General features: G+C 38.4%; 1 protein-coding gene across 7 annotated transcripts in view; it reads left to right on the plus strand.

Annotated features, from left to right (window-relative positions):
• Positions 1 to 8,143, plus strand: part of RBMS3 (RNA binding motif single stranded interacting protein 3) — a 1,589,121-nt gene extending 1,580,978 nt beyond the window's left edge. For all 7 annotated transcript variants that reach the window (XM_070455283.1, XM_070455285.1, XM_070455287.1 and 4 more), the window contains one exon: positions 1,491 to 8,143. Coding sequence is in view for 1 of the 7 variants with exons in the window: in XM_070455285.1 (XP_070311386.1) it covers positions 1,491 to 1,497 (7 nt within the window). In the remaining 6 variants the exon portion in view is untranslated. The remainder of the gene's footprint in view (positions 1 to 1,490) is intronic.
• The last annotated feature ends 10,161 nt before the right edge of the window (positions 8,144 to 18,304 follow it).

Below are 18,304 nucleotides of genomic sequence, written 5' to 3' on the forward strand. Positions count from 1 at the left end.
GCTTTCCTTATATGATTCTAGGAACAAGTTAGGCAGGTTTCTAAGAGCCACAGCTGAGTCACATGAGGGCTTTTGGCAGACTAGAAAAAGAAGTCCTCTGGGTCATCCCAGGCTAAGTCTCATCTAGTTCAAAGCACCATTGAGGGCTTTTTGTGAATTTGAGTAAGGGCCACATGCTCAGGGCAAATGCAGCCCTGCTCCAGAGTACACAGCTTGGAGAACAGACTGTGGGCTGGAATTAGTCCCGAGGTTCTCCTGCATCCGTGCATCCTGTGTGGCAAAACACCTGGACCCCTCTACGCAGCCACTCTGAGCTTTCTTCATCAAAGCAAGCAACTGGGCATCAGAAGAACCCACAGAGCACCGAGGGAAGGCACTTTCGTGAAACAAGACCTAAAGAAAGTTCTGAAGAATCTTTATTTGTAAAAGATACCCCTGAAATTCTTGAACCAAATTCTCACTTGTGGGTGGAAGAGATAAGAGTAAAGATCAACCCACTGTTAGCTCAGCCCTGCCATATAGATGGGGCAGAAGCAGAAAGCATGATGTGGGCTGGGCTGGCAAAGTGGCATATAGCAGAAATAGCGTTTGTCTATTTAAACACCTATGATGTGCATATCAGTCTCCCAGCCTCCTGCAGAGTGAAACACAGAAGTAAAATATAGTTCCTCCTCTCAAGATTTCAACACCTTGCTGAGATAGAAGAGCGAGGAAGAAGAGAAGAAACTGGAGCGTGAACAAAGCTTCACTGCTCCCTTACCTGTCTTCAGTTATAAGCCTTCGGCTCGTGTAGATACACTTGGTGAGCTCTGTTTGATAACACACAGTACGCTGCTGCTGATGTAAGCTCTTATTTATGGGACTGGATTCACGACAAGTTTCTACTGGATAGCACAGGGAGCTGTATTCAGTATCCTATGATAAACCATAATGTGAAAGAATATTTTAAAATGTATACATTCATATATAACTGAATCACTTTGCTGGACAGCAGAAATTAACACTACATTATAAATCAACTACACTTCAATTAAAAAAAAAAATTCTGTATCCTGGATATATAACAGGGAGTCATAGATATATTGCCTGAGTTTGTGATGGATCTCATGAGAGTTCTGGAAGGACAGAATTACTCAAGGGATTTCTTGGGGAGCTAAAACATAAGCCACATATTGAAGAATACATTCCATGAACATAGGAAATATCCCCTGTCTAGATATATTTGTATATTTAAAACTTTGCAGTTAAGAGATATTCTTGATCTATTAGCCAAGATATTTAATATGAACAAGCTTCTGCAAATATATATTAGTATGAAAGGGGCAGAATTTGACATGCATCTAAGCCCCGTGTGTCCTGACAACTTCCTTGATGACTATTGCATTGAGAGAGCTTGGTAGCTTTTAAAGAACACTCACCGGAAAAGGTCACAGAAGGGGATTTCAGAGTTGCTTTGGTGTAATGACCACTCCCCTCCATTGTTTTCACAGACCATAAACAAGACTGAAGAATGTCCGTCTGAAACTCTGCCTTGAATGAAGAAACTTCATTAAAAAAGAAGTTGGCTTCCAGTTTTGCACAGGCGTCGGTGGAATGCTGTTTTGTTTGTTTGTTTGTTTTTTTAATTTTCTACTTTACCCAATGAAAACAACGTGTTTTTACGTGCTGTGCAAATGGTTCCTTCATGTGGTCTGACAGTTTGTTTTTGCATCATTTTTTTAATTAAAGAAAACAATCCCAGAAGAGGACAACTACTACAAACAAATAAAGCAAAACATGGAAGGTTGACATTCATGTGGAAGAACAATTGAATTCAGAATTTATCTGAAGGTGTAGATAGATTCTTTTTTTTTTTTTTTAAACAGGAAATCTGATGTCAAGAGGTGGGCAAGCAGAAATGGAAACAAATTGTCTTCCTCAGTAATTAAGCTACTCTTTCTTTTTCCCTTCTTGTTTAAATCTAGTGGGTTGGGTTTTTTTTTTATTTTATTTTTTTCTTAGAAATATTTAGGTAAGGTTTATCTTGAATCTTAATTGCCTTAATTTTAAGGACGTCAAAGGCTCTCGAGGCAAGCTGTCAACGTCTTGTTAAAACCAAGAAAGAATTGAAATATTGTACCGGTTTTCACTGGTACAGAAGTTTAAGACTATGAGTTTTTAGGGTGGAAAAAAAAACTGTACAGTTTTAAAGAAAATGTTTTTCTTCATTTGAAGAAAATTTGCTGATAAAAGAAACCATGGCAACTGCAAGAATTGGGGAAATGCTGGGACTTCTCATGAACTTTGTCTTAAGTGTTGAATCGTTCTAGAAGGCTAAAACATTTTAAGGTAAAGTTATTAATGTTGGTTTAAAAACAACTGCATTAGAAATAATGCGTGTTTGGGGGGCAGAATGCAGATTTTTTTAATTTCCAAAGCGTGATCGCTAGCAAAATCATTAGTGCTTTTTATCTGCAGTCTTTTTTATGAGCTTTACAAACTTTTTAGTCAGCTTTGCTTGTCACATTGCAAAATCTAGCTTAAGAGCATTAAAAAAAAAAAATTAAGTAGATAGGAGCTTATTGTCAAAAAGTGCAAAAAAGAAAAAAACCACAAAAAAAAACAACAAAAAAAGCAATAGATAGAGAAATTGTTGACAATTTCTGTAGTCTTTCCTAGTTGTGATCAAATTCAGCCTATGGATGGCCTGTTTTATACCAAAGATGAAGTGGCACCCTGTTGCAGTCCAGAAGATAGAGGTTGCTTTTCTTTTCTTCTCTTTTCTTTTTTAAAATTTTATTTGACCTACATGGCCGGACCAGTTCTTACTTTGTTTGTTTAAACTACCTTCCACTGGTGTTTTTCATACTGCAAAAAAAAAAAAAAATTGTTTTTATTTTAAATGTATATCTGTGGATAGTAGAAGCTTGTTCCTGTGGTCAGCAATAGTAGCGCCAAGAGTTCTGGATTCCAACCAATAGAGCCAAATGGCTTTAAATTCCATGTGCTTTTCTGGTTCTTTCCTAGTGCTCTTGAATCATGAAGTCTGTATCGATGGCCACCAATGAGCTAACACACTTGTTTAACAGGTTGAAATTTCATTATGTGAATTTTGGACTCAAGATACTTCCTGAACTGGTCTGAAAGATCACTTGTTGAAAAAGCTCAGTGATGCTCTGTTGAGTGGTGAGTGGTCTCCTAAAAAGGCCTTGCACGGTATTTGTAACAATAGCCTTCCTTCTAAATCCCTGCACCTCTAGATTTTGTCTTCTTGCCTCAGTCTTTGTCATCATCTACCATGAATAGCCACCTTGAATCTGCAGTTGGGGAGGGGATATCTTTTTTTTTTTTTTTTTTGCCTCATTTCATTGTATTTTCATATCCTGGTATTGTCAGAAGAAAGACAACTTTTTAATTTCAGTTTAACTCTCTGAGGCAAATAGGACCAATAAGATTGAGGATTCTATTAGTGGAATTCAGGTAAGCTTTTAATGCTAGTTGACAATCAAGAAATAGTATGATTTATATGAATAAGAACCCAAATAATTAGATTTGATCGATTTTTAAAGCCAAAGGAGATATATATTACATTGAGAATGATGCAAAACTTTGTCTAAAATGAATTAAATTGACTTACCAAACACCTCTGCATATTTGACTCATAAAATCTATGTTCAACCTGTACAGTTTTACCTGAAATGAAGGACAGTGGAACTCTGTTAATTGAACCATGCACTAGAATGGCTTTCTAATGGCTTATTAGAATCAATAGTTGAAACTCTTTTCACAAAGTCACAGGAACCTGTCTTAGCCCAGAAGGAAGAGGCACTGTAAAAGAAAACAGGGTAGGCATTTAAAAATGAATATATTAAAAGGTAAATCATATTCCCATTAGGTCAACATGAATAATGAGTTTGACTCATAAAATTCATCAACATTCTACTAGGTTTGATCTATAAACAAAGGTCTAGTGTTAAAATATACCTAATTCTCTTATTTGAAACCCCCATGAATTGAAAGCTCTTATCTAGAGAGTGATTTCATATCTTTGTGGTCCAATTGGAGGCAAACATATAGCCAAGGCAGTGTAGCATGTGCTACAAAAAAATCCCAACTGGTCACAGCCACCCCTGTGGTTTCCCATGCTTTAGAGAGAATACTAAACGTAGGTTTCGTTTTGTTCCACTCTTCAGCCTCTCGTGTATTTTAAGGATGGCATTTTCTCTTTGAGAAATGGGCCCCCGCGTCACAGGGGGATGAGCAAACCTGTATAGGAGCTGTGCTTTCTGCTTCTCTTTTTCAGTCTCTGAACTCTGTGTATAAACAAGAATTATCCTGGGCATAATTCATTTGAATATGAAATCAACATACTTTGTCTTCTGTAAAAAAAAAAATCAATCAAAATGTAATGTGATACTAAGAAAGTCTCATTTCCACAATCAACAATGAGGCTAAGAGGTAGCTACCATGTGGCTGATGAATGTGCCTAGGTAACTTCCTGTTTCTATTCAAAACTACTGCTTTATTTATACATTCAGCAACATTTTTTTCAACTACAAAATTTCAGTAATCTCAATTTTTTAAGCCACTTCAGGCAAAAGAAAATGACTTGCCATTTTATGTGTCCATCTGTGCTTTATGTTTGGACTTTTCTTATATTATGCCATACTATAATATCTTATTTTAAATCAAAAAGATGGAAAAAGTGGCACATGTTCCAATTTGCATATATCATCTCTAAAATTTATCACCTAAAGATTATTTTTAAGAGTCAAGCCTGGGAAAAAAATAAATACATCAATAGGTAGGCAGCATTACATTGTATGAAAAGTAAAACAAACCAAAACATGTGTTCAGTACACACTGCCATCAGAATCCTAATTTAATCAACAGTACAGGTCATGGAGATTTTAACCCAGCTTAGGATTACAATAATTTTTTAAGGTATTCTGGTTCACTATACTTCAAGCATTTACTCAGATTTTCAATTTTTCCTCTCATGTGCAATTGCCAAGACTTAGCCTAAGTGTCAGTAAGCAAAGTAAAACCACAATCCAAATAGGATAAACATTATTTCCTCCAAACTCTGGTTCCACGGCTAGTGGAGAAGCGGGTATTCTTTTAATAAGGAGGAGGTGTTGTCAAGGAAGTCTGCATGGTGACTGGGAAGTCCTCAGAGCCTGACCACATCTTCTGAAGTCATCAGGGACCATAGGTAACACTTTCAGGGTGGAAGACTGTCCTTCAACATGGGCATGTCTTAAATATTGCAAGTTACATTCTACGTTATCAATAATAAAACCTTTGACCCAGCTGTGGTTTGGTCAGGGTTAGTTTGTTTCCCTGGTAGTTTCGACCCCTCAAATGTTGTGACATGCTTCACCACTTAAATCAACTCTCCTGTGACCTTAACAGATCTGCTGCATTTGAGAACATTTATGACGCACTTCCACCCCCTCTTAATGAAAAACTACATGATGTTAAAAGCGCCCATATCAGAGATGGAAAGCCCTAGGAGAATCCTAGATAGAAGGTTCGCTGAACCTACAGAATCCATTAACTGCTTGAAAAACCTCTATAATCATTTTCAATCTATGGATAAGAAAATAAAAGTACTTAGTTTTTCTAACTCTAGTTGAGTAATTGGGGTGTCTACTATATGCATATGGGCTTCCCAGGTAGCCCCAATGGTAAAGAACCTGCCTGCCAATTCAGGTAGACAAAAGAGATACAGGTTTGATCCCTGGGTTACGAAGATCCCCTGGAGAAGGGCACAGCAACCCACTCCAGGATTCTTGCCTGGAGAATCCCATGGACAGAGGAGCCTGGTAGGTGACAGCCCACAGGGCCACTCAGAGTCAGCATGACTGAAGTGACTTAGCGTGCGCGCGCACGCGCACACACACACACGCACACACACACCCCCGATGTCCTTCACAGTGGCCTACAATTCCCATTAATGAAAGCTGAGATCTTACTAGCACCTTTGCAGTCTTCTTTATGCTTGGGGGAAAGTTTCAATGGACTGTCTCGACAGATGATAATCTAAGTAGGAGACTGAAAAGACACTTGACCATTCCGTCTCATTCTTAATTTGAGTGCAGGAGCCACTGATAAGCAGGGAGGCCTTTTTAAGTGGGTTTCCGTGATAAACGTTTTTATGTGATATGAAATCAAATGAAAGGATATTTGTATAGGTATATAATGACATGCAGTACATTGGAGGAGCCACACTTCATAGTCAAATTTAAACATGTCACAGAACCCTGATCTCTATTACCTTGTCCTCAGTAAAAGAGGAAGAATGAAATTTTGTTTTTCATGTAATTGAAAAACATGACTGGCAGGTTTCAAAATTCTAAGCTCGCTGGGACTGACAGCCCCTCATTCCAATTTAAGGGACTGACAGGGTTGTCACCCTTCCCATGACAGATTAATAATGAGATTTCAGTAATGAATCCATTTGTCTTGCAAATGACACCTACCATGGCATTGGAGACAGCCGAGTCTAACTCAAATTGACCATTTCTTACCAAATACTCTGAAACATGAAGTTGGTCCCTTAATCCAAGTGTTCTTGGCCATGGCTGTCCCTTGTGGAATACAGAGTTCAGGGAAGGACAGAAGCTGAGAACAAAATCCCTGAGTGGCCCAAACAGTCTTTTTTGATGTAAGGCAGGGAAGCTCAGCCCAGATTGGTGATTTCTGGTTTTTTTACCCCCAACATTTATGCTCACTGTCACATAAAAAAAGGGTGGATAGCTTCTCCACGTTTATGTCTTTGTATTTCTGGGAGGGAAAACAATGAGTTTGGAATAGCACTGTCTCTGCGGCAGTTCTAAAGCTGGAGCAGGGTGAGGCGGGTCTTGGAGTCGCAGGAAGAACCACTAGGCCACTGGGTCCACAGCTTCAATCCATTGTATTCCCTCCAGTTAGTGACTGCCCTTAAGCCCCAGTCCTGCAGAAACACAATCACTCCCAGTTTTTGAAGGGCTAATCATTTACTTTTGTGCACCTTGTTTATCTTCTCTTTTCAACTAAGGACTTCTCTTTCTTTCTACTAGAATTTCACCCTGAGGATGGAAAACAAAAAACATTTGGAAATAAAATTCAAATCTATTTTGTTTCTTGTTAAGGATCAATTTATTGAAGCAGTTTGAAATCATTGGTAAAATGAATGTCAGTGCATTATATACTGTGAGTTTTTAATATCCATAATGTCCCTTTCCCATCCACTGCAAACAACTGCAAGTTGGCTATATGCTTGCAGAACATAAATGAAAAAAAGTATAGCAAAGAATTTGGCTTTCCTCAAATCTAGTTTGATTTTGTTCACTATTGAAATTTGAACCAGTAGAACAGGTCAACTCAAAATTGAGTTTGGGGAATGTAGTAATAGCTCTTGGTTAAATATGCACTTTTATCCCCATTGTAAATCTTTGACCAAAAAATTGCATTGTTTTATAATTTTTTGACTTTGTGTTACTACATTAAGGCTGTGACCTTGAGATTCCATTGGATTTGTAAAAAAAAAAAAAAAAATTATTTCAAATTTAAACAGTATCCACAGTGTAACTTCAGTGTTATGCTTTGGATTGTTAACCCTCTAATCTTATCAAGAAAGATGCTCTGTCCTCCTCCCCGAAATAGGTTATTTCCTCATTTGTGAAACAGGAGTTATTCCACGTTTCAGAAACAGGAAAAATATCTCATAGAGATACTTGAAAAACTTTTCTCCATTCTGGGAATTAACGCTTCCATTTATTTAAAAAGAAGAAGAATGTAATTGGAATCTTAATTTAAAAAATATATATGTGAAAGTGTACTTGCTCTGAAATACTCAGTTTCCAAAAAGGAAGAAAAGGGGACACGGCTTCTTTTAAAACTGTTGTTTCAGGCCCTGTCTGATGTCATAGAACTTCTGAAACATCATTCAATTCTGAATTTTATTTAAGAGCATTTTGTACTGCTGTCTTTGACTGTCATGGAAAATTCTGTAATTGAACAGTGTTTCTGGTTTTATTTTTAACTTTTTCATCTGTACCACAGTCAAATTAGCTACCATTTTCCCCGTTCCTTGAGCTTTCTGTAGATCAGTGGATGTTAGGTTTAAACTTCTGTTTTCTTTGATGAAGCTTTCAATAAAAAATGAAAATAAAATCAACCAAGCAGGGTTGTTGTGTTTTTCTTCAAGCTTAGTGGAAGGAGCAGTGTCTATATTTAATTGGCTTCCTACAAAATTTATTTAAAAAAAAAAAAAGAACCCTCCCTGGTAACAAAATGTGAGAGAAGAAGACCATTGTGCTCATGCAAAGGAGCCTGTTTAGGAGTTTTGGGGATGCGGACCACTTAGGTCTCCCTGGGACTTCATACATTCATTCTCATTTTTATGCATAAGAATTCAGAGATCATCAGCTTCTAACTCTAACACACGCCTATCATCTACCAATAATGCTTTCTTTAAAGGGATGCTGACAAAGAGAACATTTAGCTGCAGTCCAAAATTAGTAAAGTGAAAAGTAATATATCTCAGACTTAATCTCACAGGGTTTTATTATTTCTGGATTTTTTTACAAAGGGGCATCATTTTCAATACTAATGAAAATGTCTCTCAGCTATCAAAAGGCCATCTTTTTGTTTAAATCCTTAAAAACAGGGAGCAGTCTTCTCCCCAGTTCTTTCTCCTGCCTTTAGGAAGCTGCAGGTTACCACTGTGAAAAAGTAGTCACCTGGAGGAACTGCCTGTTGATCTCCAGTGGAGTCCAAACCCAAATCCTCGATTCTGAACAGAAGCGTAACGTGAGGGGTGGCTATAGTAGCAAAGGCCACCACTACCTGAGCCTCGCCTCGCCATGTGCCAGAAGCTGCCAGAGGCCCCACGCTTGAGCTCACACACACGCTCTCAGGTCAGTCCTGCCACAGCTCCATTTTCCAGATGAGGCTTGGAAAGTGGGCAACCCACCCACACAGCTACATCTTTGAAAGGCTAGAGTATGCTTTTAAAAACAGCTTCAAACGCTCAACACCTGTGGGACTTCCCTGGTGATCCAGTGGCGAGGACTCTGAGCTCCCAGTGCAGGGGGCCCAGGTTGGATCCCTGGTCAGGGAACTTGATCCCACATGCTGCAACTAAGAGTTCATGTGCCAAAAGTAAAGACCTTGTGTGCCACAACTACGACCTGGCACAGCCAAGTAAATAAATAGTTTGATTTTTTTTTTTTTAATTTTAACCTTTGCTTCTAAGGTTATTTTCTTCTTCAGAGGCTTTGGGAAATGCCAATATGGAAGGCAACTCTTTTTCAGTTTTTTTTTTTTTTTTTCAAAAGTTCACCTCATTTGGCCTGAGATTCTGTGATTTCTATAGAAGAGGGTATTTGGACATCCATTCTAATCACCTTCGTCACAATTCACATTTTCCATCCCAGAAATAACTTGCTATTTCCATCATCTCTGTGATTTGTTCTGGAAGGAAAAGTCCTATCTACCCCATAGATAGGCGTAACTTTTCATTGACTATTTCATTGAACAGTATGCAGTCCATGGACACTTCGTAAATATTTTAATGTTATGAAGATAGAGTAGACACTTCTCATCAACAAGGATTTCATAGAATATGATATGACAACATTTTAGCATGAAATAAGATCAAGAGATTTTGCAGGCAATACACTTAACCCTTCCATGACTTGATGCAAAGAGGATGGAGAGACTACCGGTCTGAATGCAATCATATCTTCTCTCATCCACACACAGGATGGACCTTCCAGACACTTCACTGCTGCCTCTCCCAGCTTCAGACATTTCTCAGAGAAGTCAGATATTTTACCGTTGCCCTTTTTTCAAATCATCTGGGGGTATTTAATTCTTTTACAGCAAGAAGGATGGAATATACCTTTCTGAAATGGGTGGAACTCTAGTAGCAGCTGATAGTAGTATAAATCCTATGTTGCCATTTCAACAATCTTCATAGCATCTTCACAAGGAGTAAATTCCATCTCAAGAAACCACTTTCTTCACACATAACAAGAGTAACTCCTGAAGATGGTAGAATAGAAGGACATGACCGTACCTCTTATGGAAACATCAAAATCACAACTAACCGTTGAACCAGCGGCAGCAACAACGACAACAACAACAAAGACCCCACTGGAACCTACCAAAAAAGATGCCCCACATCCAAAGACAGAGAAGAAACTGCAGTGAAACAGTCGGAGGGGCACAGTCATGATCAAATCAAATCCCATCTTCCCCGGGCGGGTGATCCACAAACTGGAAAAGAATTACATTGCAGAGGTTTTTCAAAAAGAGTGCAAGTTCCGAGCCCTACATCAGGCTCCCCAGGCTGAGGGTCTGGCAATGGAGAGGAGCCCTCAGAGAATCTGGCTTTAAAGGTCAGTGGGATTTGATTGCAGGACTGAGGAAAAGAGAAACTCCACTTTTGAAGGGCACACACAAGGTCTCATACACACCAGGAACCGGGGGAAAAGCAGTGGCCGCATAAGCTCCTGGGCCTGGGTCAGACCTACTTGCTGGTATTGGAGGGTTTCTTGCAAGGTGGTGGTGGCGGGCGGGCACAGCTGTGGCTCACTGTGGTGACAAAGATGCTGGCTGCAGGAGTTCTGGGGTATTTTTAGTGGCACGAGCAATCCTGGAAGCCACCATTTTCTCACCAAGAACAGACTCCTCCCAGCAGCCTATAAGCTCCAATGCTGGGACACCTCAGGCCAAACATCCAACCAGGGCAGAAACATAGCAGACAGGTTGCTTAAAGCCCTCACGAGCTCACAGCTGCCCACTAAACACACCCCTTGGCATAGCCCTGCCTACCACAGGGACAAGATCCAGCTCCACTCACCAGGGCGTAGGAACCAGTCCTGCCCAGCAGCAAGCTTGTACAAGTCTCTTAAACAGATGCGTCCACCATGGGGCAGAGAGCAGAAACAAGAAGAACTACAACTCTGCAACCTGAGGAATGGAAATTGCAGTCACAGAAAGTTGGATGGCAGAGGAAAATGTCCCAGATGAAGTAAAAAGATAAAACCCCGGAAGAACATATAAGGGAAGTGGAGATAGGCAATCTATCTGAAAAAGAATTCAGAATAATGGTAGTAAAGATCCAAAATCTCAGAGGAACAATGGAGGCACAGATTCAGAGGATAAAAGAAATGTTTAACAAAGATCTAGAAGAACTGAAGAATAAAAAACAGATGAGAAATAAATGAAATTTAAAAATACACTAGAGAGAATCCATAGCAGAATAAATGACACAAAAGAATGCAAAAGTGAACTGGAGGACAAAATAGTGAAAATCACTGCCATGAAACAGAATAAAGAAAAAAAATGGTAAGAAATGAGGAGCATCGAAGAGATCTCTGGGCCAACATTAACTACACCAATATTCATATTATATGGGTCCCAGAAGGAGAAGAGAGAGAGAAAAGACTGGAGAAAATATCTGAAGATATTTGAAAATATTTGAAGCTGAAAACTTTCCTAATGTAGGAAAGGAAATAGTCACCCAGTTCAGGAAACACAGAGAGTCCCAGGCAGGATAAACCCAAGGAGAAACACACAGAGACACACAGTAATCAAACTGATAACAATTAAAAGCAGAGAAAAAAATATCAAAAGCATAAGAGAAAAGCAACAAGTAGCATCCAAGGGAACTCCCATAAAATTATTAGCTGATTTTCCAGGAGAAACTCTGCAGGCCAGAAGAGAGTGGCACAATATAATTAAAGTAATAAAACACACTCACACATAATAGATATTCTACTTTGTACCTGTTACAAATGTGATGTAACATGGCTAAAAGAATAATGAGATCTGATGCCAAATTTGAAGTCTGAGCTTGAATGCTCAGCTTAAACATCACTTGCTGTTTCACCTTGCACTTTGATGTTAAGGAGATAGCTTCTTTCCTTAAACCTCATGAACCAACCTATGCAGGCTTCAGACTTATCTTCTGTAGCTTCCTCACTTCTCTCAGCCTTCCTAGATTTGAAGAGGCTTAGGGTCTGCCTCTGGATTAGATTTTGGCTTAGGGAATGCTGTAGATTGCTTGGGGAATATTGTAGATGGCTTGATCTTCTATTAAGACCACTAAAACTTTCTCCATATCAGCAATAAGGCTGTTTTGCTTTCTTATCATTCCTGTGTTCCCCAAGTAGCACTTCTAACTTCCTTCAAGAACTCTCCCTCTGGATTTACAATTTGGCTAACTGCTTGGCCCAAGAGGCCTACCTTTCAGTCTGTTATGGCTTTCAACGAGCCTTTCTCACTAAGCTTTATCATTCCTAGCTTTTGATTTAACATGAGAGACATACAACTTTTTCTTTCACTGGTACTTTAGAGGCTTTGTGTGATTACTAACTAGTCTAATTTTATTATCGTTCTGTGTCAGGGACTAGGGAAGCTCAAGAAAAGTTTGAGAGATGGGGAAACAGCTGGCTGGTTCCCCATGTCAGAACACATGCAACGTTTGAAGTTTACCATCTTGTATGGAATGGTTTGTGTGTCCAAAAGAATTCCAATAGTAACATCAAAGATCACTGATCTCAGATCACCACAACTAACATAATAATAATGGGAAAATGGAATTCTTGTAAAAATTATTGCTAAAATGTGACACAGAGACAATTGGAAAAAAAATGGAGCAAATAAACTTGCTGTGATCAGGATTGCTACAAATCTTCAATTTGTTATTAAAAAAAACTCAATACATGTGAAGCACATTAATATATGTCCACAGCTCAAAACCTGAGAGGCTATCAAAGCTGAAGGTAGTACAGGGTAAGTCAAGAGAAGACAGCTGACAGCTAAGAGCGTGGCAGTGGGTGAGATGGCTCAGGAGAGGGTGATTAATGAACATGAAATTGGCAAAGAAAGGACAGTGGTCACTCACACACTCAAAGTTGGGGCAGACTGAAAGAATTTCAGTAAAGGGAGCAGAGAAGAAATTATGTGTAGCTAGATGGAAAAACAGGTGCTAAGACAATAAGAGAGGAATGAGTTTTCAAGAAGACAAAACACGGACTTCCCTGGAGGGAAGTTCAGACTTCCCCCCAGGGGTTGGGACTCTGGATTTCCATCGCAGGAGGCTCAGGTTAGTTTCCTGCTCAGGCACATAGCATCCTAGATGCTGCCTGATGGCAGCCAAAAATAACAAAACGTTCAATAAAAACCAAATTCATTAAATTAAAAAAGAAGAAGAGTCAGAATGATACTATTGAATACTGCAAGATGAGTGATGACTTCTTACTTTTGTTGGAAATTTATCCTTAAGCTAATAATGACATTCATGGATCTCAACCACAAGTAGACCTTAATACAATATGCAGGCCTTAATGCATATTTAATGAGGATTAGTTTCCTAATTAATGGAGTAGCATATATAATGGAGATTAGTTTCCTCTATTAGAGTCCGTTTATAATTTTCTTTAAACAAAATCTTATGGATTACTTTAATACCCTATATATGAAATAAAGACTGTCTTCAGATCCTTACTAATATCTCATTCTTAAAACAGTCATGAATGTAGAAGCGGCAGATGAATTGGCATTCAAGCTCAAACTTCAAATTTGGCATCAAATCCCATCATTCCTTTAGCTATGTTACATCATTTTGGTAACAGCTACAAAGCAGAATATCAACTGTGTGTGACTGTGTTTCTATGCCTGAGAAGCCAATGCGTCCATTTGATCTCTGAGAATCACTCTGGATGTTACTGAAGGCAGACAAGAGACTTTTGGCAGTAACTCTCTTTTATTGCAACTGTTAAGCTGAAATTTAGGTAATTTAGTATGAAGGCACAAAATGAGTTTCCCACTCTGTGTTAAGCTTTCTAATGCTTTATCTAAATGTTTAAAAATATGATGTTCTGGCAACATTGAATTCACTCAAAACTCCACTAATAAAATAAATCCAGTCAAAAACAATTTGTAAAAGTTGTTGAGAGACTATGGTGTTTGCACTTATAAGTGCAGAAATTCTGACAGTTTGGAAAGCAAAGAGAAGGAAAGTCCAGAGTAGGAAAAGGAATATTTCCACTTCTTTCTCTACTGTCTTTCTGGTTATGATATGCTTTCTCTGGTCATGATCCACTATGACAATGAATGCTAAAATACTGGTATATATTGGTGTATGTCCCTTCTACTTTTTTTTAAGAATACTCATAGATAACTTTAAAAACATAATACTATTTTTCTGAGTTACATTTAAAGCAACATTTTGTACTCTATTTAGTTTTTTATACAAGTGCTCCTCAAATTATCTGTGGTAAAGAAACAAATTTTTCATTTTTAAAAAAAATTTAGTCTTTTGCAAACCAGTACTTCTAAAAACACAAGAAAGTCTTCTTATTAGAAGAAAAAAAATTAAAAGAACACACAAAATGCAAATTCCAATTTTAAATTTTTAATTCAACTGATATTAAATTACCCTCAAATTACTATGAAAGTTTTAAAATCCTGATTCTTACATTTTGTACTTACGATAGGTCAATAATAAACAACTTATCAAATGGTACATGTCCCCAGACCACACTGTGAGTAGCCTGATATTACAACATCATTTAGGACATTTTATGTACCCTACACCATTGTTCATATATACCAAAATTTGGCCCACTGGTCACTTTTGCTGTATTTCCTTCTTACTGGACCTAAGAAGGGACAGATTTTGTGAACACAAGACTTTGAGGGAGCAGTTATCATCAGAGATGAACTCTATTATGTTGGAGATATGCAAGGTATAAAATTTAGTTAGCAGAAATAAGATGAGTAAAATGCAGAAATTTGGCCAAAGTTTCAAAGTAAATGACTGTTTTTGGAGAGACAACCAGAACAAGCTAGCAAACAGTGGAATGGTTTCCATTCTTTAAGCTTAGAAATGAGAAGAACCAAAAACACAATTAGTCTATGACCAGGGGGAGTTCTCTCTCCCATAAAAGTTTCCACCATGCCACTGTTTTCCAAACTGGGACACATGTAACATGGGTAGAAAGCAGCATATTATTTTGTGGTACATAGATAAGCATGTTTCATTTTCACATGTATCATTATTCATGATATTTGAAAAATCAAACTAAACATCAAAATTATGAAATCATAGCTAGCATCACTTAAGGCTATGTAGTGAAGAGAGTTAAAAGAAAATAGTAACTGTACAGATGTCATGTAAATACAGTTCTGTGGAAAACATTACATCTAGGGGAACTCTGAATCCAATGTAATTTAAGCTCCTACTCAGAACAAAAAACAGAATTACCATATGACCTAACAATCCCATTCCAGGGCATACATCCAGACGAAACTATAATTCACAAAGACACATGCACCTCTGTGTCCGTAGCATCAGTATTCACCATGGCCAAGACATTGAAACAGCCTAAATGTACATCCACAGGTGAATGGGTAAAGAAGATGTTGTACCTATGTACCATGGAATAATAATAATTACAGTAAAATAATGTCATTTTCAGGAACATGTATGCAATTAGAGATTATCATACTAAGTGATGTAAGTCAGAAAGAGAAAGGCAAGTACCATACGAAATCACCTATATGTAGAATCTAAAATGTGATATAAATAAACCTATCTATGAAACAGAAACAGAATCACAGACATAGAGAATAGAATGGTGATTGTCTGGGGGGTGTGGAATAGGAGGTCGGGAGTAGATGATGTAGCTTCTATATGCAGGATGGATAAACAACTAGGTCCTACTGTAAGGCACAGAGAACCATATTCAATATCTTATGATAAACCATAATGGAAAAGAATATTTTTTAAAGGAACTTATATATGTATAACCAAATCACTTTTTTGCATGGGAGTAATTAATCCAACACTGTAAATCAACTATACTTCAGTAAAAAAAAAAAAAAAGGATTCTGTGTATTTTCAACAATTGTTTTGGAGCATAATGTATATCATAGAAGAATGCTGGGCAGTGGGAAAATGAGTGTAAACACAAAAGAGAGAACTTGGTTTTGGTTACTATTGTTGTAAAACAAACCACCTTAAAATGAGTGGCCTAGAGCAAACACTTTACTATGTACGTGTCACAGTCATGTGGGTTAGGAATTCAGCAAGCCAGCAGGGATGGCTTGGCTTGCCCTCCCATTGTCTGGAAGCTCAGTTGGAAAGATTCCAAGCACCTGGGCCCAGAGGATTTGAAGACTGGAAACCACCAGGCACTGCTGATAAAACATACCATCTGTACACTGTTCAGTGGGTCTAGACTGGGGAGCAGGTCAAGGGCAGCCAGAGACTCTTACGTCAATGCTGCTGGTCCCAGGGCTGTACTTTGAGGAGCCAGTACACAAAGACACAGTATATTTGGGTGTCTCATTCATGAGAATAACTTTTTTAAAAACCCAAATTATAATTGGCTTTACATAGTGTTTTTCCACACAGACTGGTTCAAATAACTACTATCAGTCAATTCAAATGAAGTCAATTTATGATCAAGTGGAAACCTTCCAGTCTTTTCCTAGAAACACAAGATTGGCAATATCAAGAGAGATTGTGAGGAGATGTAGGGTGATGATAATGAGAAGTGGCAAGATAACGATAATGTTTACCAATATTTGATTCATTCATTTGAATGTATAGTTTCAAGTCTGGAAGGCTAATATCCCTGATATATGCTTTCTCCTTTCACACAGGCCAGCATGTTCTTAACCTCAGAGCAAACCAAATGCTCAGAGCAGCCAACCCCACACAGACACATATGCACACGCTGAAGTCGATTTACTTTGAGCCAGCAGCACCCCCAAAAGCGTGTGGAGAAACCAGCTAGATATTTCTATCAGAGGCCCAGCCCTGGGCTAACTTTCCAGCTAACTATGAGGGGAAAGGAGAAGCCAACAGTATGTAATTAAAGAAACCTATGATTTACACATTAGCAAGCACGGCAATGCAACCCGCAGAGAGGAGAAGAAAATTGTGGCCAGCTAATAACTGTCAGTACTTATTAAGGCTAAAGAAACAACCGATGAAACAAATCTAATCCTTTCCCAAATGGTATGGGGCAATTATATTTGGCATGAGTTCCATGGGGAAAATGTAGCTTTAGAAATATAAAGAACTGAGAAATGAGAGGAAGAGGGCCAGCTGAAGATACAAGGAAAACATTTATCAGATATATCACAGGCAAGGGAAAGGACAATGGTGAAAAAAAGGAGACTTTGGAGGCCATGGGGAAAGAGGGGAAAAAATGAAATATGCCTTTTTAACCTCAGCATTCATTCCAGAAGATGACAGAAAAATTTAAATTTCAAAGTCATCCACAAGAACTTGGAGAATAACCTTGATGGAAGATTTCTAGCAGCATTACAGAGACCTTTAATGCCCCAAATCAAAAGAAACAGATTTGAACAGTCCCTTGAAGCATGTATTTCTTTCCTGATGATAACTTTGTTAAACACTGACTTTTTACTAGAAATGATGAAACAAACATTATTTCTGCCTTCAAGAAGTTTCCATGAAGTGGAAAGTCTAGACACACCTGAACACACACTCCAGCAGTCATGAACACAAAAGTCCTTGTCTCATTGAGTTCTCTTGAGTTTAGATTCCAAATGCTCTGCTTAGGAGGAGAAAGGGTGATCTTGGGCAAGATGCTGCTCCCCCTTGAACCACTGGCTATTGGTCTTTAAAGTGGAAATGCTAGTGTACATATATAACTCAAGGCTGCTGGGAGAACTAAATATGAGAATGCCCACATCATAAATATATTACTGCAGAAGGTCATGCTTAGGGACAATGTCAGCGACATTCAGGTGGTCCGTGTGCTTTCCTAGCTTCCCCTCTGCTTCTCTCTTTACCCCTTAGGTGCAAAATTATTGAGCAAATGACAACAATGAATAACATTCCTGGGCTTGAAGAGCTCATGGTAGAGAAGAAGAAATAGAATTGTAAAACATTTCAGTGCAATGCACTAAGTTCTGTGTCAAGATGAGTCCAAGCTACTGGAGGAGAATCAAGGATAATATTCTTGATTCTGAGCAAGGAAATGCAATGTAAAATCTAATGGTGATAGAAGCATTCAAGAAGGGCTGTCCAGAGGCAGGGGCAGTCCTGATAAGTTTAGAACCTCCAAAAGGACCTAGTCTTAATCATTGTCTCACCCCTAGTTTCTAGCATGATGCTTGGTGTGTAGTTCAAAGTTAATAAATTGGAGAATAAATGGATAAATGAAGGCACAGGGCAAGGACAGATAGAAAATTGAATTCTTGAGAACAATACTACGAATCATGGGCTAAGCATCAGAATAACTACAGGAGATTCTAACACCATATTTTAGGGATGGGGTAAGGG

Source organism: Odocoileus virginianus, chromosome 26 (genome assembly GCF_023699985.2).
Source record: "Odocoileus virginianus isolate 20LAN1187 ecotype Illinois chromosome 26, Ovbor_1.2, whole genome shotgun sequence".
NCBI classification, from domain to species: Eukaryota; Metazoa; Chordata; class Mammalia; order Artiodactyla; family Cervidae; genus Odocoileus; species Odocoileus virginianus.